This window comes from Rhipicephalus microplus, chromosome 6 (assembly GCF_043290135.1).
Source record: "Rhipicephalus microplus isolate Deutch F79 chromosome 6, USDA_Rmic, whole genome shotgun sequence".
Classification (NCBI taxonomy): Eukaryota; Metazoa; Arthropoda; class Arachnida; order Ixodida; family Ixodidae; genus Rhipicephalus; species Rhipicephalus microplus.
The window spans coordinates 180,473,101-180,499,922 of NC_134705.1; the positions used below are offsets into that span (position 1 = coordinate 180,473,101).

At 49.7% G+C, this 26,822-nt stretch overlaps 1 protein-coding gene across 1 annotated transcript in view; it reads left to right on the forward strand.

Moving 5' to 3' along the window:
• LOC119168269 (kelch-like protein 10) overlaps positions 1 to 26,822 on the forward strand; it is a 56,960-nt gene that overhangs the window by 16,885 nt on the left and 13,253 nt on the right. Inside the window, exons 7-8 of the mRNA XM_075867200.1 lie at positions 13,694 to 13,872; positions 22,289 to 22,408. Coding sequence (XP_075723315.1) covers positions 13,694 to 13,872; positions 22,289 to 22,408 — 299 coding nt within the window. The remainder of the gene's footprint in view (positions 1 to 13,693; positions 13,873 to 22,288; positions 22,409 to 26,822) is intronic.

Here is a 26,822-nt window from a genome sequence, read left to right on the forward strand (position 1 = left end):
TAACACCCCCTCCTACAACCACGTTAAACAATTTAGCCATCGACCCAAGTAAGTCGCAATTTAACACCCCATTTCACAACCACGTTAACCAATTTAGCCATCGACCCAAGTAAGTCGCACTTTAACACCCGGTTAACCAATTATATGCTCCGCATCCTCCTCAGTGTTCCCCCGAGGGAAGCTGCAGCCAATTTTTTTTCTGCTTTCATTTTCTTATAAATTTTTCTTTGCCGTTTTTCTGTGCTTTTGTTTTTTGTCCTTGTTTTTCTCTCACTCATGTTCTGCTCTTTGTACCATATGGTTTTTATCACATGGTTGGTGTCTCCTCTATATATTTTGGTGCTCTGCGCAATAAACTCAGTTGGAAGTTAGCGCTCGTGTCTTTCGTGTCCTTCTTGTCTCTGTGTCGTCGTTTTGTTCTCGCGCTATAACTATCGTCATGCCATACCAACTAGCCCAAGCTTCCTCACTTCTAAGTTGCAGTAGGCTCTCGGTGGCGTCCACGCTCTCCACTTTGGTTTTCTGGACTGCAATAGTGTTCAGGTCTCAGTGCATGGCTAATCTGTAGATCTGAGTCTGTTTCTTTCTGGAGGCCAGTCCTCGTACGTTGAGCGTCGCTGCTTTCACGAACCCCCTCAGCGACGAGATCGGTGAGCGGGTCCAGGCTGAGAGCCCTGCACTTTCACTTGTTGGGCTCTCGTCGTCCAGGGTGGATCCACGTTGTTCACCTTCAATTTGCGCGGCCATGGTCACGTTTGAGCGACGACGACCGTTGTCGGGCAGCGTTTCGTTTCTTGTCTCCACTGGCCACCTTCCACTGCACTTCCGACTTCACTTCTGTTTCTCCTAATTGAGCGCCGTCGTCCGAGTCGCTACTGCTTTTTGCCAATTCTAGTTCCATGCTTGGGCTATCTAGGTCACCAAGCGAACCTCCATTTTCATGTGTTTCGTTCGCTAAAGAATACTGTGAAGCCGAGTTTAGAAGAGTCGAAGTGGCGTTGGCCTGGGACGGTGACATTTCAGGGCTCGTTGTTTGCGGCTTCGACGCGGCGTGCATCGCAGGCGCAGGACGCGTCTGTTCGTTCGTCGTTTAGGTACAGTCAGTGGCCACTGGATATCCCATCTTGCGCTCGGCGTTCGTGTCAATAGAGTTACTCTATATGCTACCTTTAGGTAACGGTAGCATATACACTAACTCTACGTGTCAAGGGCTGACAACGCCTCCAAGAAAAATGCCTCGTAGAAAAACTATGCCTGGAACGTCGCTCTCTTTTCCATTGGGAGCCTTCTGCCAGGACGCAATCTCGGAGGCCATGCCTCCTGTCTTGTGTTGCGACCGGTCGCCGTGTGAGACCGGTCGCCTCCGTACCGCTCAGTAACATGACAAAACCATGCCGCTGTATCACGTGACATCATGGCTGCTCGGAGGCAACTGTGAGAGCATTGCTGTGTTCGCAGGAGCGGCCGTCGGAGACGTTCGCCTTCGTACCGAAAGAGGAGGGTAAAATCAGAGGGTAGGGCATGCAGCGCGTTCGCGGCTCACGTTCCAGGCATACGTTGGGGCTGAAGAAAGTTTCTTTCTTTTGTTCAGCACCAGCGCGTCGTCCGATGTCGTTTGCTTCTTTGATGTTGCAGGCAAAGTTGCTTGTTCTGATTCTTTTTCATCCACGAGATGTTCGCTCAGTTGATTCTCAGATTGCCGTCCTGCAGCTCGGGCGTACGAATGGTTGCACTCGTCCTGCTCATGACCGAAAGAGTGGCATTCGCTGCACCTTGGAACTTTGCCATCGCGTCACATGTGCCCCATGCTTCGGCACCGCAAGCACAAAGGAGGCCTTCCTGGCACTACGACCAGTGCCATATTGCTGCCAATACGCATTCGATGCGGCAGTTGATCTACAGAAGCGCCGTCTCATAGTTGCATGCGTATAACACGAGTTGTCGTTTCAACTCCTTCAAAATCTTCGACTCTCCACCGTTTATCGGTCACCTCCTTGACGTCGCCGTTTTCATAGGAGGCACGTCGAATAGCGTATTTTGTAGCATGAAACGCTAGCCAGTGAAATCTCATCTTAATCTCTTGCCGTGTCGGGTCAATGACGGGACATACCTGGTCTTTACATTTGAGAAGGCCTGCGTCCGTCAGCGCTTTCTTGGCTTGCTCGGTTTTCATGTTCAATAACCACACATGCGACATCTGATATGCCCCGATGCCACTTGCTTTCTGTATGACGCCCAAGTCTTTAAGAGGTTTCCTGAAGTCGCAAATGCGATACGGTTGGCCGCTGACGTCGCAATGTAGAGCTATATACTGCTCGACGCATCGCTTCACCCAATGGCAACAAAAGCAGAATAATCCTGTAGTCCTTTGGAAGGAAGGGAGACGCTCGCTGCTCGGTACGAGTTTTCCATCCTGCGTCTGCACCGACCGGCGTCCACAAGCAGAATGACAGCCACGCGCCTGCTTAGGAATACAATAAATAAAAAAGACAGATCCCACCTACAGTGGGAATAGATGATATACGAAGTACGAATGAGAAATGTTGATATCTCACTTTAAAATCAGCACAACGTTACGAGGTGGAGGTAAATGATGCCGTACATGACTTCCGTGTCATGATTATCATGTTTGGATGTGTCGTTTTTCTTCGTCATCTGTTCACGTCATGTAATAGGAAATTTAGTATATGCGGAGCTAGCGATACGGCCGCGAGCACGCTATGAGCACGGTGTGTAGTCATGTTCTTACATGGCATGCGTGTCAGGATTATCATATGTTTGCACCAGACATAAACTTTCGTCATCCATTGACGTCATTGAACACCAAATTTGGTATGTGTGGAGCTAGCGAAACGGATGCGAGCGCATCATAAAAGGCCCAATATACTCCAATGTAGAGTTGACGCGCGCATGCAGGGCACAGCGACGCTAGCAAAACGCGAGCACTCTATAGTCTGACGCCAGGCGCGACCAGCGTCCGTCAGCGCGGTTCGTTGGCAACCGGCGCGAAATGTGACATGCTGCATTTCGCACCGATGCGTTAACCAGACAACCCTGCGTCTCCCTCTTTTCGGGGGGGGGGGGCGCTGCGAGCGCTCGATGGTGACGGACGCATTCCACATCGCCTCCGCAGATTTTCTGCTATTTCTGGGGACATCCACCTTGGTACCCCTGAAACTTGGATTTATCGTCACCGCCAAGTTCTTCGCTTCGCCTAGACAACACCTTCGTCCAGGTTGGTCCAGTTTTGACAACTTGAGGGATGTCCTTCACTCTCGGCTACAACGCCGCCTCGCTAAGGGTTCTCAGCCCGGCGATGGCGGCCGCTAACGTGGTTACGGGCTATGATCCTACCTCAAGCCAAGTACTGTTCATGGAGATTTCATCCTCCGTAAACACTATGCCATCAGAAGACGAATACCTCGACGGCATGGTGAGACTGTGGCAACGCAAGCAAGCGAAATCGAAGTCTGCGTCTCAACAACAACGAGACGCCACAGCGGGCCCTCATTCCCCAGCCTTGCAAGGAACGCCGGCACGCCATCCCTCCGGTGGTGTGCCTACCTCTGCTCCGTCCTCGCAGCCTGCGAAGCAACGCAAGTGGCGTCCGCGTCCAGCTCCTCGCCTCTCTTGCGACGACTACATCGTAGTAGTGAAACCTCGCGTTCCCTGCGAGCTACGCACATTCGTCCCGGCCGATCGCGCAGGCGACGCCATCCGCAGCTACCTCGGCGACCGGACTACCACGCAAATTCAAGTGTGGCCGATCTGGGAACAAAGCATCTTGGTCTGTAGCACCACCATTTTGCCTATGGCACAGTGACTCCTTGGGGACTTCCAGCTGCAAGTGGGGGATCAGCAGCTGCCCGTTCGGGGCCACGCCAAGGCACCAGGGGATACATGCAGGGGCGTCATCAACATAAACCCTGCTGAAAGCCCAAAGAAAATAAAGTCAGAACTCCATTGGCCTCGAGGTACTATCCTCGCGGTCCGCAAACTCGGAGATTCCGCGGCGGCGGTGGTGACTTTCGAGGGCACGAAGTTACCCCGCTTCCTCCTCTACCACTGCGTGGCGACGTACATCCGCGCCTTCAAGAAAACGGTCCCTGTTTGCACCAAGTGCGGTACCATCGGTCATCAACCACCTCAGTGTCCTCACCCCGCTCCAACCCAGTGTACCAAATGTGGAACCCCCGCACCTGCAGGTCTCAATGCCCACGACTGCCACCCCAAGTGCCTCCTCTGCCACGGCGCCCATGAGACTGGGACCAGTGGCTGCACGGCAAAATATCGAAAATATTGGAAACGCAAGCAGCCCTCAACATCTCCTCGAGGGACCGCCTCATGTTCGTCACAGCCAGACAGCAGCACCAACCTGCATCATTCAGCTCCACCACTCCACGCCGACACTCAAGCATTCCCACCGCTCGAAGCACCAGCGGCGGTACCTCAGGTGAGCAGTTGGGCAGGGAAAGCTGCTTCTAAGCCGCTCTCACCCCCTTCTGTCGATCCTCCTTTTCCCGAACTTGCGGCCCTTCGCCAGCAAGTTGCGGCACTTCAAAAGCAAAATTCTCTTTTAACTAAACAACTCGAACTCTTAAATAAGCGACTTCAACCCCAACAACAGTGTACTGCAAGGCCATCCGGTATTGCCTCCTCTGTCCAGGCGGTTACGCCAGCTACGTCCAAGCTTAGTTCTCGCGCTAAGTCCACTCCCATTAAACTGCCGGTTGAAGCAGCCATGTGTTCTCCAGCACTCGGAACCGGTACCACATCTACTCCAGAAGCTCTTGAGGCTCCTGGGGCACCTCAGGTTCTCTTGCCCGCTAAACAAACTCTCCCTAGCGAAGAGCGCGCCCCGCGCATAGAGGAACGCCTCACGCACGTCGAAGCTTCGACTAATCACCTCCTCACCAGCTTCTCGGTCCAACGCATAGTAGTAGAGGTTACCCAGGCTATTCAAGCCTGGGCAATCACCCAGTTTCAACCCAAGGCATCGCGTTCTCGCTCCTGCTCGGTGAGCAGTGAGGGTACAGCTCCCACGGCGTCGTCGTAAGGTGGCCACCACCACACCGCCGTCGGACAATCCGGCGTCCGTGCCCCTCCCTGCCTCTGAGGATTCCGAGCGGGACATGGAGGACCAAATATAAAACCTAAGACAGTCACGATGGCTACCAATCGTACGTACCGTTCAAACATTGCGTCTAAATTCGAGATCATACAGTGGAACCCTGGAGGCTTCGGGAACAGGCGAAAGCGTTCACATCTTTCCCTTTTCCTCAGCTCACTTGGCTCTCAGCCGGCCGTCTTGGCGCTCCAAGAATCTGGCCCTGCTTCATCCCTTTCTGGATATTGCTCCTATGTAGGCGGCACCACCACATGCCTCCTCGTGCATAAAGCTTACACGGCGATACAGATTGACCTCGATCTGCATCTTCCTTACGACTACTGCATGATATCAGTGCTGTCTCAGTGGAGGGGCCAACCATCAATACATATCTTAAACGTGTACTGTCCCCCTCGCCTTGCGAGGGCTTCGTTTGCGCATCTCTTCCATCGGGCGCTGCGTATAGCGGCCCGACAACCACTGGTGATTGTCGGGGACTTTAATGCCCCCAGCCCTCACTGGGGTTACCACTACGAGAAGGCCCTGGGCAGAGAGCTCAAGGAGCTCATTTCCTCGCTGAGCCTGACGCTTCTTACCGATCCGGCACAACCCACACGTTCCGGCAACTCGGTCACGCGAGACACATGCCCCGACCCCTTCCTCACCCGTCACATCCGCGATGCAACATGGGAAAATTTAGGCGAAATTCTAGGCAGCGATCACTTTTTACTCCGCATTTCGTTCACACCGCGGCAGAAAATGCGCCAACACTGGGGCCAAGCCCGTCTCACCGATTGGACTCAGTTCAGAATGCAACCATTCCCCGCCGTCCTCTCCTCGACCGAATATGCAGCGTGGGCATCATACGCTCTCCATATGAAACGAGCGAACACTCGCACCCTTGCAACCTCTAATTTGACTCCTGCAATCGATCCACACCTCCTAAATCTTTGGCACGCTTGCCGCGGGCTCATAAGGCGCTGGAAACGCAACAAACTTAATCGGAAACTTCGCGCTCGCATTGAGGCGCTCACTGGAGAGGCGGCCGCATACTCCGCACAACTTTCCGATGCTAACTGGGCAGACACCTGTTCGAAGGCTGCAAACCGGATGAGCTCTAAGAGTGCGTGGCGACTCTTTAGAAGCCTTCTCGATCCCTCCACCACTAGGGGAGAAACTCAACGCCACCTCCACCGTGTTCTGCATGCCTTTCAGGGCACTATGGATGAACTCGCGCGAGAACTTTGTGACCGCTACATCTGCCGCACAATTGATCCCGCAGGCCCAGCATATACGTATTCCGGCGCCCCTAACACCGACCTCGACGCCCCATACACGCTTTCTGATTTACGATTTGCACTCACGAAAATGCGACGGGGCACGGCCCCTGGACGCGACGGAATCACAGTATCGCTTCTGGCAAATCTTCCCGACCAAGCACATCTCTCGCTACTCCACCTTATAAATTCGATATGGGACGGCTCTCCGCTTCCAACGGAATAGACCACATCGGTCGTGACATTCATTTCCAAATCGGCAAAGTCCGTTAGTATTGAGGCACTGAGACCCATCTCACTTACGTCTTGCGCAGGCAAACTCATGGAAACCATGGTTCGCGAACGCCTTTCCGCCTACTTGGAGGCCAGGAGGACCTTTGCCGACACGATGTTTGGCTTTCGCCCGCATCTGTCGGCGCAGGACGTCCTGCTCCAGCTTGAACACGATATCATAGAGCCGACTACTACGCGCCATAACGATAAAGCCGTGCTCGCTCTTGATCTCCGCGGGGCGTTCGACAACGTCAAACACAGCACTATACTCACTAACCTGTCTACCACAAACTGCGGGCAGAAGACTTTAAACATCCGCGCCTTTCTATCACATCGCACCGCCTTTATTCGTCTTAATTCTACCGAACACGGCCCGTACTTATTAGGCACGCGGGGTACACCTCAAGGGGCAGTCCTGTTTCCTCTGCTTTTTAACTTGGCGATGATGAACCTCCCCTCTCTTCTAAGTGAGGTCGAGGGAATACAACACGCACTATATGCGGACGATATCACAATCTGGACCAACACCGGCTCCTTAGCGCAAAGCGAAGAACGCCTGCAAAAGGCTGCCCTTCTGGTCGACACCTACGCAGGTTCATGCGGGCTGGTGTGCTCTCCAGCTAAATCGGCTCTTCTTTCAGTCTATCCGCTACCGCCGCCTCAAAGTTTTCTTCCGTCCGGGCCCGTCTCGTCAGTGCAAAATATTCGGGTTCTTGGCCATCACCCCACATCGTACTTGGATCCAAAGGGCACAATAGCAGGCCTCAGACGCACCAGCGAACAGGTGAGCCGCATGATACGGCGAGTTTCTACCAAGCGCGGCGGCCTCCGCGGGTCTCAGTCCCTCCGATTGGCCCACGCGTTTGTGACCAGTCGAGTCCTCTGCGCCTTGCCTTACCTTCGCCTGCGTTCTCGACACAAGCACCAGCTGGACGTCCTTCTTCGTTCAGTATACAAACGCGCTGTGGACCCACCTATTGCAACTTCCAACAGCCGATTCGCGGCTCTGGGGGTACACAACACCTTTGCAGAGATGCGCGAAGCTCATCGCGTTAACCAAATCAATCGACTGTCGCAGACGCTTTCAGGGCGCCGTCTTCTACACAGACTTGGCCTTAACCCGATATCTGACCAAGACCCTCTGCAGCCGGTACCAGAGCTCTGGCGTCAAAAGCTATGGGTGGAACCTCTACCCCATAATATGAACCCCGACCTCCATCCCTGCCGTAGACTAGCACGCGGAGTGGCCCTTCATACGCGACACTCCGATCGTCCTGGTGTTTTCTACGTGGACGTCTCGGGTCCCTCCCCCTCGGGTCACTTCACAGCTGCCGTGATTACAGAGGGCAAACACGTAGATGGCCTCTCCTTTCGAGCAGACTCAGTAACGCACGCTGAAGAGGTTGCCGTAGCTTTGGCCGCCTCTCACCCTGCCTCACGCACCATCCTGATGGACTTGCGCTCGGCCTGTTCTCAGTACCTCAAGGGTTCCATTGCCCCACTGGCGGCTAGCCTACCACAGGCAGCCTCTTGGCGCTTTAACCTTCGTCCCATTCGTATAGTCTAGACCCCAGGCCACTCGGGCCTGCCCGGCAACGAGGCGGCAAATGCCGCTGCCCGCGCTTCTCCTGTCCGGGCCGTTGCCCCTCCATGTCCCGAGATGGAATCTGGCAATACCAACCTGACGCGCTTTCGCGAAATTTTGGCCTATTACCGGGCTTCGCGCCGCCTCTACCCGGACCCCGCACGTGGTTTGAAGAAAGCGGACGAACGACTGCTACGCCGCCTGCAGACGAACACCTTTATCAGTCCGGCGGTCGCCAGGTACTTTTTGCCGGAAATCAATGGCACCTGCTCGACCTGTCATGTCCTCGCCGACACATATCACGTCGTAGCATCGTGCCCAGTTAATCCCGCCCCTTTCTCATCCCCTTTTCCTATCCCAACTAGAGATTGGATTGGATAAACTTTTATTTGGTCCTCCAAAAGACAGATAACTGTGTGGCGGGCAGCTCCCACGTGCGGACTAAGATGCCAAGCTCCTCAGCCGCCTCGCGGGCTTGGTGGAGAGCCCAGAGCTGATCTGCCAAGGACGAGCTGCGGATCGCCGCCTCCCATCTGGCAGAGGTGATGTGCGATAAATGAGCGAATTTGGTGCACTGCCTGAGCATGTGTTCTAATGAAGCTATTTCCCCACAATGTCGACAAAGATTACTTGGGTATAGGTCAGGGTACATGATGTGTAACATTTTCAAAGTAGGGTACATCCGGGTTTGCAAAAGTCTTAATGTAAGTGCTTGGGGCCGGGTTAGATTTTTGTGAGGTGGAGGGAAAATCCTTCTAGACAGGTAGAAATGTTTTGTGAGCTCGTTATATGTTGTAAGAATTTCCCGGTTATCCCCTTCACCGGTAGAACGCATCCCCGGGGAGGCGCGGTTGGAGAGTTCTCGCGCCGCCTCGTGTGCTCTTCATTGATATTGGGAGGGGAATCGTTGATTTGCCAAAGGTGAGCTGGGAACCAACTCAGAAGATGATGCGTTATGTTCTTGCCTTGCAGTATTCTCAGAGTTTGTTCAGAGACCGTCCCCTTGGCGAACGCCCGTAGTGCTGCCATGGAATCACTGTAGACGACTTCAATGTTATCCATCTTGAGTGCTAAGGCGATGGCCACCTGTTCCGCAATGATTGGGTCTTTCGTCTTGACCGTCACTGAGTTGACGACATGGCTAGCCCCATCGACTACCACTGCCACAAACGGTTTCCCATTGGCGTAGGAAGCCGCGTCAACAAATACGACCCCTCGTTCCTCGTTTGAGACTTGACGAAGTATAGTCCTGGCCCTCGCTACTCTTCTTCCGACGTTGTGTTCTGGATGCATGTTTCTCGGTATAGGAGATACCGTGATAGTCTCCCTGATGTTGTCAGGGATACCATTGTAATTGCGTCTGATTGCTGTTGGGTGTTGGCCCAGCTCCTGCAGGATCATTCTCCCCGACCTTGTTGTAGATAACCTTGCAAACTGTGCTCTCTCTTGGGCTTCTGCTATTTCTTCGAGCGTGTTGTGTATGCCAAGCTCAAGCAGACGCTCGGTGCTGGTATGTATGGCTAGGCCCAGGACCTTCTTGATAATTTTCCTGAGGAGCACATTCAGTGTCTCGGACTCTGCTCTTGACCAGTTGTGCATTGCTGCCTCGCATGTGAAGTGACTTATAACAAACGCATGCATCAACCTGATGAGGTTCTCTTCCTTGATCCCATTTCTTTTGTTGGCCACTCTGCGTATGAGGTGCACCGCACTGTCTGTTTTCCGAGTTAACTTGGCTATAGATTTGCTGTTGGCGCCGGTAGACTCTATCAGCATTCCCAGGACTTTGATGGAGTCGACCCTCTGGATGGCATCCCCTTGATTTGTACGGAGATAGATGTCTATCTGGTTTAACGGCTTCCATCACCTGGGCTTCGGTCCCCGGCGTGCAGTCCGATAAAGCAAAAGTTCTGACTTACTCGAGGAGCACTTGAGCCCGGAAGGGCGAAGGTAGTCTTCTACGGTGTCAATCGCCTCTTGCAGAGCGCTCTCAATCTGCCCCTCGCTTCCACCTGTGCACCAGATGCTAATGTCATCTGCGTAGATGTTGTGCTTCAATCCTTCAATGCTCGATAATTTCTTTGACAGTCCAATCATGGCAATGTTGAACAGCATTGGTGAAATCACTGCCCCTTGTGGTGTGCCCCTTGCTTCTAGTTCGATTGCTGCGGTATCGATATCTGCAATCTTCATCACGGCTTTCCGATCTGTAAGAAAGGACATTACGTAGACATAGAAGGCTTTCCTTAGATCAAGCTTGGAAATTGCTTCGAGTATGAATGAGTGGTGGATGTTGTCTAACTAGAGAGGCTTGGGAGGAGCACCTGCTCGGCTGCTCTACCTTGGCTGCACAACGCTCCTTGGTGGAGCGCGCACGGGCAGCTTCCAGCTCCACTGGCGTCCCGGAATAGGGTCTTGCCACTCTAGCACGCCGATGGGCCACGTCGGCACTCTCTAGTAGACTTTTTCTGAAATAAATGTTTTTTACCACCACCACCACCACCACCACCACCACCTCTTTTCGTGACGCAGGGACGCCGGACACGCTGAAACGTGCATGCGTCAAAGCAACGCAGCGCGGCGCGTGCCTGCGAGTATATGGCAGGGCCGGCGCATAACGTGGCAACGCTGGCGTGACGCGACGAAATGAACGCCGGCGAGCGCGCGTACCGCGTCACGTCGAAATGTATTGGCGCTTTGACTGTGGCATGTAGTCATGTTCTCACATGACATGCATCTTGCACCAGTCACATACCTTCTTGATGTAGTCATGTTCTCACATGTCTTGTGGCAGTCATGTTCTCACATGACACGCATCTTGCACCAGTCACACACCTTCGTTATCCATTGACGTCACTTGATACCAAATTTGGCAGATGTGAAGCTAGCGAAACGGTCGCGAGCGCATCATCAGTGCGGCATGTTGTCATGTTGCTACATGATATGCATTTCGTGATGATCATGTTTGGATGTGTCATTTACTTATGTCGTCCGTTCGCGTCGCGTAATACCAAGTTTGGTACATGTGAAGCTAGCGAAACGGCCGCGAGCGCATCATCAGTGTGGCATGTTGTCATGTTGTTACATGCCACGCATTTCGTGATGATCATGTTTGGATGTGTCATTTACTTATGTCGTCCGTTCGCGTCGCGTAATGCCAAGTTTGGTACATGTGAAGCTAGCGAAACGGCCGCGAGCGCATCATCAGTGTGGCATGTTGTCATGTTGTTACATGACACGCATTTCGTGGTGATCATATTTGGATGTGTAATTTACTTATGCCGTCCGTTCGCGTCGCGTAATACGAAGTTTGGTACATGTGAAGCTAGCGAAACGGCCGCGAGCGCATCATCGGTGTGGCATGTTGTCATGTTGTTACATGACACGCATTTCGTGGTGATCATGTTTGGATGTGTCATTTACTTATGTCGTCCGTTCGCGTCGCGTAATACCAATTTTGGTACATGTGAAGCTAGCGAAACAGCTGCGAGCGCATCATCAGTGTGGCATGTTGTCATGTTGTTACATGACACGCATTTCGTGATGATCATGTTTGGATGTGTCATTCACTTATGTCGTCCGTTCGCGTCACGTAATACCAAGTTTGGTACATGTGAAGCTAGCGAAACGGCCGCGAGCGTATCATCAGTATGGCATGTTGTCATGTTGTTACATGACACGCATTTCGTGATGATCATGTTTGGATGTGTCATTTACTTATGTCCTCCGTTCGCGTCGCGTAGTACCAAGTTTGGTACATGTGAAGCTAGCGAAACGGCCGCGAGCGCATCATCAGTGTGGCATGTTGTCATGTTGTTACATGACACGCATTTCGTGATGATCATGTTTGGATGTGTCATTTACTTATGTCGTCCGTTCGCATCGCGTAATGCCAAGTTTGGTACATCTGAAGCTAGCGAAACGGCCGCGAGCGCATCATGAGCGTAGCATGTAGTCATGTTGTTAGATGACAAACACCTCATGTTTATCACGTTTGCACCAGTATCATACCTCCGTTATCCATTCACGTCCCGTACTACCAAAGATGGTATTAGTGAAGGAAGTGAAACGACCGCCAGTGCATCATGAGCTGGGCATGTAGTCATGTTGTTACATGGCATGCATCTAATGATTATCACGTTTGCACCAGCCACATTCCTTCGTCATTCATTCACGTACTGTAACACCAAGTTTGGTATATGTGACGCTAGCAAAACGGCCGCGAACGCACCATGACCATGGCATGTAGTTATGTTATTGAATGACACGTATGTCATGATTTTCATGTCAGGGTCTGTCGCTAGTGTTCGCCATGCAATCATGCCTTACCATACCAGTTCTTCAACATGCCATGTGAACGAAACCACCGCAAGAGTTGCAGGACCATGAAAGGTAAATCATGACATTCATGACACACATGTCATGATTTTCATGTTATGAATAGTCATATATGTTCTTTATACAGTCATGTAATGCCAAACCAAGTTTGGTATTGACAGCGTTATTGAAACGGCCAGGAGAGCTAAAAGTCGTAGGCGGCTAGATAGATAGATAGAGAGATACGCTCAATGTCGCCGAAGTTCGCGAAGAAATGCTTCGCATTCAGTAACTTCATCTGCTTTGAAATACATTGAAAGTATCTTCCATGCTTTACGAACACACTCGTACACTGTATACAAGCTTCACAATACGACATGAACTATTGCACCAATAATGCGTGCTACAAGTGCCTTTTGCCAGTTCGCGTCAGAACACGTGGTTATCATAATCACTTCGTGGTTTGAAGCTGGTTACCTACTACTACAGTGATCCCCGCGGCGGTGGTCTAGTGGCTAAGGTACTCGGCTGCTGGCCCGCAGGTGGCGGGATGAAATCCCGGCTGCGGCGGAGGCATTTCCGATGGAGGCGGGAATGTTGTAGGCCCGTGTGCTCAGACTTGGGTGCATGTTAAAGAACCCCAGGTGGTTAGAATTTATGGAGCCCTCCATTACGGCGTCTCTCATAATCATATGGTAGTTTTGGGACGTTAAACTTCAAATATCAATCAATCAAAAAATACTATAGAGTACTAGAAAATTCTAGTTCGCTATACACACTATATCACAAGGCACACACACTTCTGCGCCTATTCCCATAATTAAGGCCACACTTTGGGTGCGTAACAAGTTCGAAAAGTTTTCATGCACTAACTGTTTGAAGTACGCACTCAGGGTGAACAGGAGGACATCGCCATCGCGTTCAGCTCTTAAGAGTTGAAGCTTCAGGGTCCCCTAATTATTTTCTTTTTGCGTGTATTTTGTCGCTTAACAAGTGTCTTGTAACCGCAAATATGACGTTATTGGTGTCGTAAAAGAGTAATTTACTGACACGCGAAAAAAGAGTTCTTCTCTTGGGTTTTTTTATTGTGTATCGATGACGCACATCCAATTTCGTTCTACGATACCTGCCCAGCGTGGGTGGCTTCACGGGGCACAGTGTCCTGGACAGCGTCGACTGCTACGACCCCTCGACAGATAGCTGGACCAGGGTTGTCACCATGTCCACCCCACGCAGTGGCGCCCAGGTGGTCGTCCACAAGGACACCCTGTACATCATCGGCGGGTGCAACGGGAGGGCGCGACTTTCGAGCAGTAAGTTTCTTCCTTCGCCCCGCCGCGGTCGTCTAGTGGCTAAGGTACTCGGCTGCTGACCAGCAGGTTGTGGGATCGAATCCCGGCTGCGGCGGCTGCGTTTCCGATGGAGGCGGAAATGTTGTAGGCCCGTGTGCTCAGATTTGGGTGCACGTTAAAGAACTCCAAGAGGTCGAAATTTCCGGAGCCCTCCACTACGGCGTCTCTCATAATCATATGGTGGTTCTGGGACGTTAAAACCAACATATCAATCAAATCAAGTTTCTTAATTGCAATTTTGCTAGGTTTAATAAAGGTTGCAATAGCAGTAGCACGTGTTGCTTCCCAAGAAAGTTCCGGTCACTTTAATTATCGCTCTCCAACACCGAAGCAGAAATATTTTTTTTGTATGTTGTGACAACTGTACAAAAAAAACTTTCTTTTCAAATTTCAGAGAAAAGGAAGGCGCCTGAAGTGAAGAGCTGTGTTTTTTGTAATTTTGTGTAAAACCTAGAAGAAGATATGTTAGAAATATTTGGCCAATCATAGGGAGAAAAGTGTTGAGTGTAAGTGGGCTACTTGCCACTAAGCCTCTCAGCGCACCAAACTCTAAGCCATCTATTACCTTACCGGTTAGTATCTCTTGCCTGTTCCGGGACAGGCACACTGTCTGAAAGTTCTGCGTCTGGGACGGCGTTAAGCTCTCCCATAGTAGAGTACCCTGTGCTCAAAATCGTTACCCCCTTTTTCTACCCCCCCCCCCCTCCCCCCCCGGAAATGGCATAATTTTAGCGGGACGGCTCAGTGCTCTCCCATAGTTGAGTACTAAGTACTCGAAATCGTTAAACATGTCAAGCGCGAATGCACTTTATAAGCGACCCTGAATCCGCCGTCCGCGGTGCGCCTCCTCCTCTCCCCTAGCAACGGCGCGAGGAGCGGAGAGGAGCGTTCGTGGCAACGGCGTGGAGACGTCACACACCACGTGATTGCGCGCGCGCCGCCCTCCGCTTCGTGGCTGTGCGGGCGCGCCCGCGCAGCCACGACTTGCTCGAGATCGGCAAGTCGTACTGGGAAGGATCCATCGCAAGCATCAACCTCGACTGCGATACCTCCAACAACGAGTACAACACAATCGAATGCGAGCACTGCACGCGTCGTTGAAGATGTCGCGCCGGTTGAAGACAGTGCAGCGCGGCGAAGGGCCCGTGATGCCGAGCGCAAGCGGGCCGCGGACATAAACATCACTATAGTGCGAATTTACTGTCACATAAACGCGTAAACTCAACAAGATTTCCCGAGAGGGTCTAATGGTTCCTGGGAATCGCAATGTGATCAAGCGGGGGAGTTTACGTTAACTCACTGGCGAATGCCAACGGATTTTAACTTTACTCTCCCTCATAGCATCACCCCGTGCATTCGCACTTGACGATGTTCACCCTCGGGGAATTGATTGGGAGTTTTTTTCTGAACACATCTCATGTCTTAGTTGCCCTGGTAAATCTACCACCAAGTTTATGTATCCTGTGGAATATAGTACGTGCACGTACCCACTCCCTGCAGTGTCAATTGTGAGTTATATGCATTTGTTATTATGTTGATCTGGCTTCTGCTGCTCGCTCTATGTGAAAATGTTAGTTTTTGTGTTGTGGTGACGTGATGTACTATCGTGAAAATGTGAATGTACTTCTGAATACTGATTGGACACGCATATTTTATGCGCTGTGCACAGCGTAAACAATTTTTTTCTTAACAAGCCGGAACCCTTAAGTGGTGATGGCAGTGCTTCGATTCGAGAAAGCATCGTCGGCAGTCTACGCAGGCAGCTTAGGCAACAGAACCGAGCCCCAGGCGTCCGACTAATGGGTTATGTCTGAATGACGTCAGCGCGACATGACGCTACCTCGCGTCGACAACAGAAAGTAAATAAAAACCAAGCATAACTGTTATTTGTTTAGCTTACTTGTGTTCAAGTCTGCGAAAAAAAATTACCGTAAGTTAGCTACATTGTTTGCTTGAAGGCAGACGACCACACCGTAGAGATCCGAACTGTCTGGGCATTTTGCTTAGTCGCATCTTGTTTGGACAGCAGAGCCGCCTACATTGTTTTCATCTCCGATGTCGTCTTACCGAAGCCGTCTTGAAGTTGCCCACCACGTGAGAAATGTAATGTGACTTTAGATGACCGCTGCTCCCTTAGCTTTTGGGAGACTTTCGCTAGACATTGCGAGAACATAGGTGGCTTCAGACGTAACTACAATTATCAGAATATGGACAAATTATAACAGGGAAAAAAAGGAATAAGGAGGGTGATGAACTTTAACTGCAGCAGCTAAGGTTTAGCGCCTTTTCCCGTCTGCTTTCTTCATCTTGTACTTCAGACGTAATTACATAATTAGCTGCAGTTATATTTCAAGTTATTTCGCACCAGCTAGGCCAACTCTTATCTTTAAGAGACCATGAAACTTTGACCAAACAATGACGCCCTCTCGTGACATCGTCATGTGACCCCGCCTTTACGTTGCAGGCCACGGAAACTTGTGGCATCGTGTTAACGTTACCACAACACATTGTCATTCGGTAAGAGGTAGGCTGATCACGGAGGACATGCAAAAGCAGGCTAGGTGTAGAAAGCTTGCAATGTCTCTGATCTCGGAGGCAGTGTGAAACCACGTCTGGGGGCACAAAACTTTCGCTGAGAGAAACGGTCGCCGAGAGAAGAATGACCAATGAAACCAAACAAGAAGAAAGAAAAGATGGCTTTTGCCGTCGTAAATGAATGCGCAGGGGATCGTCTCTGCTTTCGATTTGTTCGTTTTCCTCTATATGTATAGTCGTCCGGGCTACATGCCCGGACATGGGCCGGGCATGTAGCGCGTAGACAGGATAACCGCTGGTTGTTAAGGGTAACTAACAGGATTCCCAGAGAAGGAAAGCGGGTTAGGGGGAGACAGAAGGTTAGGTGGACAGATGAGATTAAGACGTTTGCGGGTATAAATTGGCAGCAGCAACCACAGGACCGGGTTAACTGGCAGGACATGGGAGAGGCCTTTGTCCTGCAGTGGACGTAGTCAGGCTGATGATGATGATGATGATGATGATGATGTATAGTCGTCATTGGATATGAAGGCTGCATGCTTCTACACCTCCCAGTCCAACCAGGCCCATCATGGGAGAAGTCTTTCTAGGTTGCCACAACTGTCTTTTGCCGCTGAATGAAGGACGTAATGAAGAGATCATATAATGCCACGTGTCTACTCACAAGGAACGAATGTCCCCATGCGTCGCGGCATTGAGCGTTTTTTTCCCTAGAACGTATTGACGGCCAATACGATTTTATTTTTTTTTTATTTTCTTGAGCTGCCTTCTGCAGTTTTTGTAAAGTTTCGGAGCTTTGCGCAGTAATCTGGAGCCGCCGGAATCATTGAAAGAAAAAAAAAGCCTCCGAGATTGATTGGCAAAAGCATGGACCTCATCGTGGGAAGCGTGGCGTTGATTGGTGGGCACTATTACATGTCCGTGGACGTGACTTCCTAAGCAAGTCACGATACAACAATCTGCTCAGTAGCATTCAAAACTCGCGCCTTCGTCACCCAGTCTCTTCTTTACGCATGCTCTTGAAGGGAGCAGTTGAAGTCGGCATTAGCGGCTGGCGGGCAGACTAAACAAAACGACGCCGAACAGATTGCACATCACTCGGCTGCTCAGGCCTAACTACTCCAAGTTTTGAAATCATCTTTTTTTTGTTTGCATAAAAAGTAGTATGACAAAATTGAAGATGAAGCGCCGAAAGCCACGATATAAATTTATCAGCCGTGTATTTCTGTTTAGAAAAAGCTTATTTACACTATGTACAAAAAACAAAGGCGTCATAACATTCCAGTTATTGGGCACATACACTTCGGTACATCTATGTACCACGACAGACATGACTGCGTTGTAATCAACACACCACTCCTCTAATATGCATGACCAAGTTGTCATACAAGTACACAAGCACTCAATGCGATATCATGATACAGTGAATGGTGTAACGATGCAATATATGCAATGAAACACAACTGGTTACAAACGAAATTATGAATAACTACTCTACGGGAACTGCTTAGTACCACGTCGGTCGAAAAATGACTTGTACCCTTTCAGTGCGTTCAACGTTGAAGTAAGGGCGTGACCACTGCCGCTAAATCTCGTGCTCTCCGAGCACTACTTAACCGTTGGAAGGGTCAGCGCCTGAGACTGAGGAAGAAGATAGCTGAGGTAAGCAGATCAGTGGAGGAATATTGTCGCGCACTATCCAGGCAGCAATGGGACGAAATCTGGAACTCCGTCGGTGGTCAGATGCGCAATGGCAAGACATGGAATATGGTAAAACATCATCTCAACGAAAACACCATCAAAACAAATCAAAAGCATGTTATCGCTCGAATTTCGCATAAAGAGATAGGTGCTCTACAGAACAGCAAGTTGTGCAGCGGCTCGTGCTTAAGTACCTCCCAATCAAAAGAGGATCGACACCACCAAGTAGACAGTACCAGGGCCCGCCCAATCCAGGTCTTGAAGGCGACTTTAACATCGAGGAGATCAGAACAGCCTTGCATGATCTCAACGGCAGGTCGACCCCTGGCCGGGATGGTATATCAAACAATGCCCTTCGTAACCTTGATGACGTTTCGAATGACACCCTGACTGATATAATCAATGCAGCATGGAGAGAAGGCAGGGTGTCAGAGCAGTGGAAACTGGCCAGCACAATCCTTATTCCTAAGCCAGGAAAGTCCCTAACTTGGACAACATGAGGCCAATATCCTTGACATCATGTGTCGGCAAAGTTGCAGAACATGCCACACTGCACAGGATAAACAAATACTTGGAAGATAACGACATAAATACACACAACATGGTTGGATTCAGGGCAGGGCTATCCAGACAAAACGCAATGAAGCTTATGAAACGCCAGGTCATCGACAACGAAACCAGAGACGTGGGAGCCATTCTGTGCCTAGATCTAGAAAAAGCGTTTGACAACATCTACCACTCATTCATACTCGAAGAAATTTCCAAGCTTGGTCTGGGGAAAGCCTTCCGTGACTACGTATGGTCCTTTCTTACAGATCGGAAAGCCGTGACGAAGATTGCAGATATTGAGACAGCAGCTATCAAACTAGAAGCAAAGGGCACACCGCAAGCCGGAAGGGGCAGTGATTTCACCAATGCTGTTCAACATTGCCCTGATTGGACTGTCAAAGAAATGATCGAGCATCGAAGGATTGAAGCACAGCATCTACGCAGATGACATTACCATGTGGTGCACAGGTGGAAGTGAGGGGCAGATTGAGAGCGCCCTGCAAGAGGCGATTGACACCGTAGAAGAGTACCTTAGTCCTTCTGGGCTCAAGTGCTCCTCGAGTAGGTCAGAACTTTTACTTTATCAGACTACACGCCGGTGACCGAAGCCCAGGGGATGGAAGCCGTTAAACCAGATAGACATCCACCTCCGTACAAATCAAGGGGATGCCATCCATAGGGTCGACTCCATCAAAGTCCTGGGCATGCTGATAGAGTCTACCGGCGCTAACAGCAAATCTATAGCCAAGTTATCTTGGAAAACAGAAGTGCGGTGTACCTCATACACAGAATGGCCAATAAAAGAAATGGGATCAAGGAAGACAACCTCATCAGGTTGATGCATGTGTTTGTTCTAAGTCACTTCACGTACGAGGCAGCAATGCACAACTGGTTTAGAGCAGAGTCCGAGACACTGAATGTGCTCCTCAGGAAAGTTATCAAGAAGGTACTGGGCCTACCCATACGTTCCAGCACCGAGCGTCTACTTGAGCTTGAAATTCACAACACGCTCGAAGAAATAGCAGAAGCCCAAGAGAGAGCACAGTTTGCAAGGTTATCTACAACAACGTCGGGGGGAATGATCCTGCAGGAGCTGGGCCCACACCCAATGGCAATTGGACGCAATCACAATGAAATCCCTGACAACATCAGGGAGAATATCATGGTATCTCCTATACCACGAAACATGTATCCAGAACACGACATCGAAAGAAGAGTAGCGAGGGCCAGGACTATACTTCGTCAAGTCTCAAACGAGTAACGAGGGGTTGTATTTGTTGAGGCGGCTTCCTACGCCAATGGGAAAGCTTTTGTGGCAGTGGTAGTCGATGGGGCTGGCCGTGTCGTGAACTCAGCGACGGTCGGGTCGAAATACCCAGTCATTGCGGAACAGGTTGCCATCGCCTTAGCACTCAAGATGGAGAACATTGAAGTCGTCTACAGTGATTTCATGGCAGCACTACGGGTCTTCGCAAAGGGTATGGTCTCAGAACAAACGCTGAGAATACAACATGGCAAGAACATAACACATCATCTTGTGAGTTGGTTCCCAGGTCACCTTGGACAAATCAACGACTCCCCTCCCAATCTCAATGAAGTAGCACACCAGGCGGCGTGAGACCGCTCCAACCGCGTCTCCCCGGGGATGCGTTCCACTGGTGAAGGGGATAACCGGGAAATTCTTACAACATATAACGAGCTCACTAAACATTTTTACCTGTCTAGAAGTATTTTCCCTCCACCTCACAAAAATCTAACTTGGCCCCAAGAACTTACACTAAGACTTTTGCAAACGCGGATGTACCCTACTTTGAAAATGTTACACATCATCTACCCTGACCTATACCCGAGTATTCTTTGCCCAAAATGTGGGGAAATAGCTTCATTAGAGCATATGCTCTGGCAGTGTACCCAACTCGCTCATTTATCGGACATCACCTCTGCCAGATGGGAGGCGGCAATCCGCAGCTTGCGCCCCGCCGCGGTGGTCTAGTGGCTAAGGTACTCGGCTGCTGATCCGCAGGGCGCGGGTTCGAATCCCGGCTGCGACGGCTGCATTTCCGATGGAGGCGGAAATGTTGTAGGCCCGTGTGCTCAGATTTGGGTGCACGTTAAAGAACCCCAGGTGGTCTAAATTTCCGGAGCCCTCCACTACGGCGTCTCTCATAATCATATAGTGGTTTTGGGACGTTAAACCCCACATATCAATCAAATCAATCCGCAGCTTGTCCTTGGCAGATCAGCTCTGGGCTGTCCACCAAGCCCGCGAGGCGGCCGAGGAGCTCGGCATCTCAGTCCCCACGTGGGAGCTGCCCGCAACACAGTGATCTGTGTTTTGGAGGACCAAATAAAAGTTTATTCAAAGAGAAACGCGGGAATCTCGGCCCAGTACCGGCCACAGCAACGCCATCACATCGGTTTTACCAATGGCTGAACAGCCCCGCAACTGTTAGCTGATAAGCACCCCGCGGAAACGGGCCCATGAACACAATTGACATTTGTGACTTTAACTTCACTGCGTTGAAAAAATTAAGGTTGCCTCGCATTAGAGACAGCAAGCCTGAAGGGCGGCGGTGGGTGGCCAACCTTCTTTCTCTTTATTTTCTTCTTGCTCCATCCGTCCTTGTTTTCATTTTTATTTTTCCCCTTTTTCTTTAATCTTTTCTGTCTTGTTTTTATTTCTATTTGTTTATTTTATGCTTTTTTCGCGCTTTTTAGATCTATATCTCTTTCTTTCTCGTTTTGAATTTCTATCTGTTCCTCTCTATTTCTCGATTTCTCTTTCTTTCTACAAATTTCTATCTTGCTCAATGTCGGTCTTTGTCTTTTTTTTCTCTTGCGTTCCTTCCCTTTCTTTCGACTTTCTTTCTATCTTGCGCTTTCTTTCTCTGTCTCTCTGTGTACTTGTTCTGTCGGCCATCACACTTGAGAACTGGAGCGAAAACTAAAGTGCCAAAGTGGCCGGAAAACCACGTCCGCGCGCGTCGAAAATGTTCACATTCGTTCTGACCCTCGCGGATGCATGCTGCCGCTGCCTTCGCCACTTTGAGAACTCGTTCGATTTGGCCCCTTTTCTGAGCACTAACCCCCGTATTCTAGAACGTCCCTTCACTCAGCGCCTCACCTTCACTCGAGAAATCTGATGGGAGCGCCGCCTCTAGGCAGGACAAGTCACTGCGTGTAACCGATAATCTGCTTCCATTCTTGAGTAGCGCAGTGCCATTTTTAGCCGAGCAGCGGTGCAGTGTTCAACTCTATCAAGTAAAGGGTGAAAGTCGAGCCGAGGAGCGTTTGTGAATACGGGGGTAAGTTTCGCACCGAGTTCCAACTACTCACGCAAAGGGCTGAGAAGAAACGGCTCGCATATTTTCAAGCGTTGTTTCGGGAGCAGAAACGTCCCGAGCGAACGCAACGGCAACGCATTCAGTAGCAATAAGAATGTAGACACGACGCGTTACGAGCACGGTATGGGAGACTTAAGTGTGTGTTAAGAAGCTGTCTCTCTGACATGCCGGACTTTCGCAAGGCGCGAGCTATAAGCACTTCCATTTCACGGCTAACTCTTGAGACTTCTCACATTCACGCCTTTCAGTGGAACAGCTCGACGCCCGGAGAGGCCGTTTCTCGGAATCACCCAGCATGCCGAGCGCTAGGAGCAACTTCGCCGCCGCGGTTCTCGAAGGCTGCATCTACGTCATCGGCGGCTTCAACGGTAAGGATTGTCAGTGAGTGCGTGGAATGACACTGCCATAAACATATGTAAAAATGGCAGCATGTCAACGGGGTGAACGATGCAGAGTGGGGCGAAGCATCCGTCCGTACATTCGCTCTTGCTTCCATCCGTCCATGCGTCCGTCTGTGTGACCGTCCATGCTTCCATCCGCCCGTCCGTGCGTGCGTCTGTTCGTGCTCCACACGTCATCTGCGCGTCCGTCCCTACGTTCGTCCATGCATCCGCCCCTGCGTCCATCCATGCGTCCATCCGTTTGTGCAGCCATTCATGCGTCCGTCCATGCATCTGTCTGTGTGTCCGTTCGTCCATCTATTCAACACTCCAAGTAGCACCATCTCGCATCTTTTCATCATATATTCCGCATATAGAAGCACCGCCATTAAGCAGACATTCCAAGGACTAAACGAGTGATGGCACACGCGCACTTTCTTATGGCTTGTGCTTCGTGTCTACTTCCCACCTTTCACCACCTCAAGTTCATGGTATATACTAGTTCACTGTATTCATGGCACTGCGGCCCAATGCTCGCTAAACCTTTAAAAAACCAAGGAGGTTACGCCCAGCGAATATAACATAGCAACCCTTTCTTGTCAGACAGTGTTCAATGTACATGCTAATGGCTGCTAATGGGGAATGACAGAAGAATTTAGCATTTATTTAACGCACACGCAGCGAATTTATTATTGTTCAACAACGCACATGAAAAATCTGCCACCGACACCACCTTGCAGGTCAAAGCGTTAAACATGTTACGTACTACGACGAGGGACGAATGGGTGCCGCTTTAAAGAGCTTCGCCCCTAAAAACCTCGACATCCTCTTCAGGTCCTTTGTCCTCCTACAGCAGTGGTCTCAAACACAGACCCGCTCATCAGTTCTCGTCCGACATTCATTTCGTGACTTTGTGACTGTTGGTGACATCGCTAAATGGCGCTCGCATTATTCGTTTCGTCAGGCCCCCATGCGGTCAGCTTGCATTGAAACATAGCCGCGGAACGAAAAACTTTATGCCTTGAAATCGGTGTCCAGGTTGTAGCGATTGTGTAGATATGTATCCCTTATGCTTCTCGAAAGCTGACGTCAAATGCCCTTTGGAAATGATCCATATGTCAGATATGGAAAAGGCGTTCTTTCACGGGGCCGCTGCAGCTAACAATTTGTTAAAGCTTCGTCCTACTAAATTAGGTGACTATGACCTGACAGGCGATGTGAGTTTGATACTCTTGCTCTACAGCAACATCGTTCTTCAAGCTTTGACAGAAAGCTGATTAAAATGGGAGCAACACACGAAACGAGAGTCTATAAATGGGTGCCCAATGGCCGATAAAGGGTCTCTAAACAATATCTGAAAATAGTATACTTTCGCGATGTCTCGTATCTTTGCGGCAGTGTGCTCAGATTTGGGTGCACGAACTCCAGGTGGTCCAAATTTTCGGAGCCCTCCGCTACGGTGTCTCTCATAATATTGTGGTGGTTTTGGGACGCTAAACCCCACATATAAATCAAGTCAAATCATCTTTGTGGCGTAATCCATGACGTCAGCTGTTTGTTCTTGTGACGTAAGAATGAAATTAACTCTCGATTGGTCATCATCATCGTCATCATCAGCCTGACTACGTCCACTGCAGGACAAAGGCCTCTCCAATGTTCCACCAGTTAACTCGGTCCTGTGCTTGCTGCTGCCAATTTATACCCGCAAACTTCTTAATCTCGTCTGCCCACCTAACCTTCTGTCTCCCCCTAACCCGCTTCCCTTCTCTGGAAATCCAGTTAGTTACCCTTAATGACCAGCGGTTATCGTGTCTACGCGCTACATGCCCGGCCCATGTTCATTTCCTCTTCTTTATTTCAACTATGATATTCTTAACCCCCGTTTGTCCCCTAATTCACTCTGCTCTCTTCTTGTCTCTTAAGGTTACACCTACCATTTTTTTTCCATTGCTTGCTGCGTCATTCTCAATTTAAGCTGAACCCTCTCTGTAAGTCTCCAGGTTTCTGCTCCGTAGCTAAGTACCAGCAAGATACAGCTGTTATATACCTTCCTCTTGAGGGATGATGGCAATCTACCTGTCATAATTTGAGAGTGCTTGCCGAATGTACTCCACCCCATTCTTATTCTTCTAGTTACTTCAATCTCGTGGTCAGGCTCTGCGGTTATTACCTGCCCTAAGTAGACATAGTCTTTTACAACTTCAAGTGCACAATTGCCTATCTCGAAGCGCTGCTCTTTTCCGAGGTTGTTGTACATTACTTTCGTTATCTGCAGATTAATTTTAAGACCCACCTTTCTGCTGTCCTTGTCTAACTCCGTAATCATGAGTTGCAATTCGTCCCCTGAGTTACTCAGCAATGCAATGTCATCAGCGAAGCGCAGGTTACTAAGGTATTCTCCATTAACTCTTATCCATAAATGTTCCCATTCTAGGCTTCTGAAAACTTCCTGTAAGCACGCGGTAAATAGCATTGGGGAGATTGTGTCCCCCTGCCTTACACCCTTCTTGATTAGTATTCTGTTGCTTTCTTTATGAAGCACTATGGTAGCAGTTGATCTCCTGTAGATTTCTTCCAGAATGTTTATATATACTTCATCTACGCCCTGATTCCACAGTGTCTGCATGACGGCTGATATTTATACTGAATCAAACGCCTTCTCGTAATCTATGAAGGCTATGTATAGTGGTTGGTTATACTCTGAGCATTTCTCTATTACCTGATTGATAGTATGAATGTGGTCAATTGTTGAGTAGCCTGTTCGAAATCCTGCTTGTTCTTTTGGTCGATTGAATTCTAATGTTTTCTTTACTCTGTTAGCAATTACCTTTGTAAATAGCTTGTATACTACAGAGAGCAAGCTGATCGGCCTGTAATTCTTCAAGTCCTTGTCATCTCCTTTCTTATGTATTAAGATGATGTTAGCGTTCTTCCAAGACTCTGGTACCCTTCCCCTCAGGAGACACCTCGTAAACAGGGTGGCTAGTTTTTCTAACACAATCTGTCCTCCATCTTTCAGCAGAACTGATGTTACCTAATCCTCACCAGCAGCTTTGCCTCTTTGCATGCTCTCCAAAGCTTTTCTGACTTCTTCTATCATTACTGGTGGGGTGTCATCTGGGTTACTGCTAGTTCTTATAGTATTAAGGTCGTGGTTGTCTCGGCTACTGTACAGATCTCTGTAAAACTCCTCCACTATTTTAATTATCCTATCCATATTGGTAGTTATTTTGCCTTCTTTGTCCCTTAGTGCATACATCCGACTTTTGCCTATCCCAAGTTTCCTCTTCACTGCTCTGACGCTTCCTCCGTTTTTCAGAGCGTGTTCAATTCTCTCCATGTTATACCTTCTTACATCGCATACTTTACGCCTATTAATCAACTTTGAAAGCTCTGCCAGTTCTATTTTGTCTGTTGTACTTGACACTTTCATGCTTTGACGCTTCTTAATTAGGTTCTTCGTTTCCTGGGAAAGCTTGCCAGTGTCCTGTCTAACTATCCTGCCTCCAACTTCCACTGCACACTCCGTAATGATACTCGTTAGATTATCATTCATTGTATCTACGCTAAGGTTGGTTTCCTCACTAAGAGCCGAGTACCTGTTCTGAAGCGAGACTCTGAATTCCTGTACTTTCCCTCTCAGTGATAGCTCATTGATTGGCTTCTTGCGTATCAGTTTCTGTCGTTCCTTCTTCAAGCCTAGGCGAATTCGAGACCGTACCATTCTATGGTCACTGCATCGTACTTTGCCAACCACTTCCACATCCTGCACGATTCCTGGGTGTGCAGTCATTATAAAGTCTATTTCGTTCTTATTTTCGCCATTAGGGCTCCTCCATGTCCACTTGCGGTTTTCTCGTTTTCGGTAGAAAGTATTCAAAATCCGCAAATTATTGCGTTCTGCGAATTCTACTAGTAGCTCTCCTCTGGCGTTTCTAGTGCCGATGCCATAATCTCCTACTGCCTGGTCTCCAGCCTGCTTCTTCCCTACCTTTGCATTAAAGTCGCCCATCACTATAGTATACTGCGTTTTTACCTTACTCCTTGCCGATTCCACGTCTTCATAGAAGCTTTCAACTGAAGCGTCATCATGGCTGGATGTAGGCGCGTAAGCCTGTACTACCTTCATCTTGTATCTTTTATTCAGTTTAATTACAATACGTACCACCCTTTCATTATTGCTATAGTATTCCTCTATGTTGCCAGCTCTGTTTCTGTGAATCAGGAATCCCACTCCCAGTTCTCTTCTGTCTGCCAAGCCCCGATAGCAAAGGACGTGCGGCGATGGCATAGTGGTTAGGGCATCCGCCTCGCATGCAAGAGGTCCGTGGTTCAAATCCCGGTGCCGCGCAGTTCCCAACCGGAAAAAAAATCCGCGTGTTGATGGAACTGCATTCAGAGG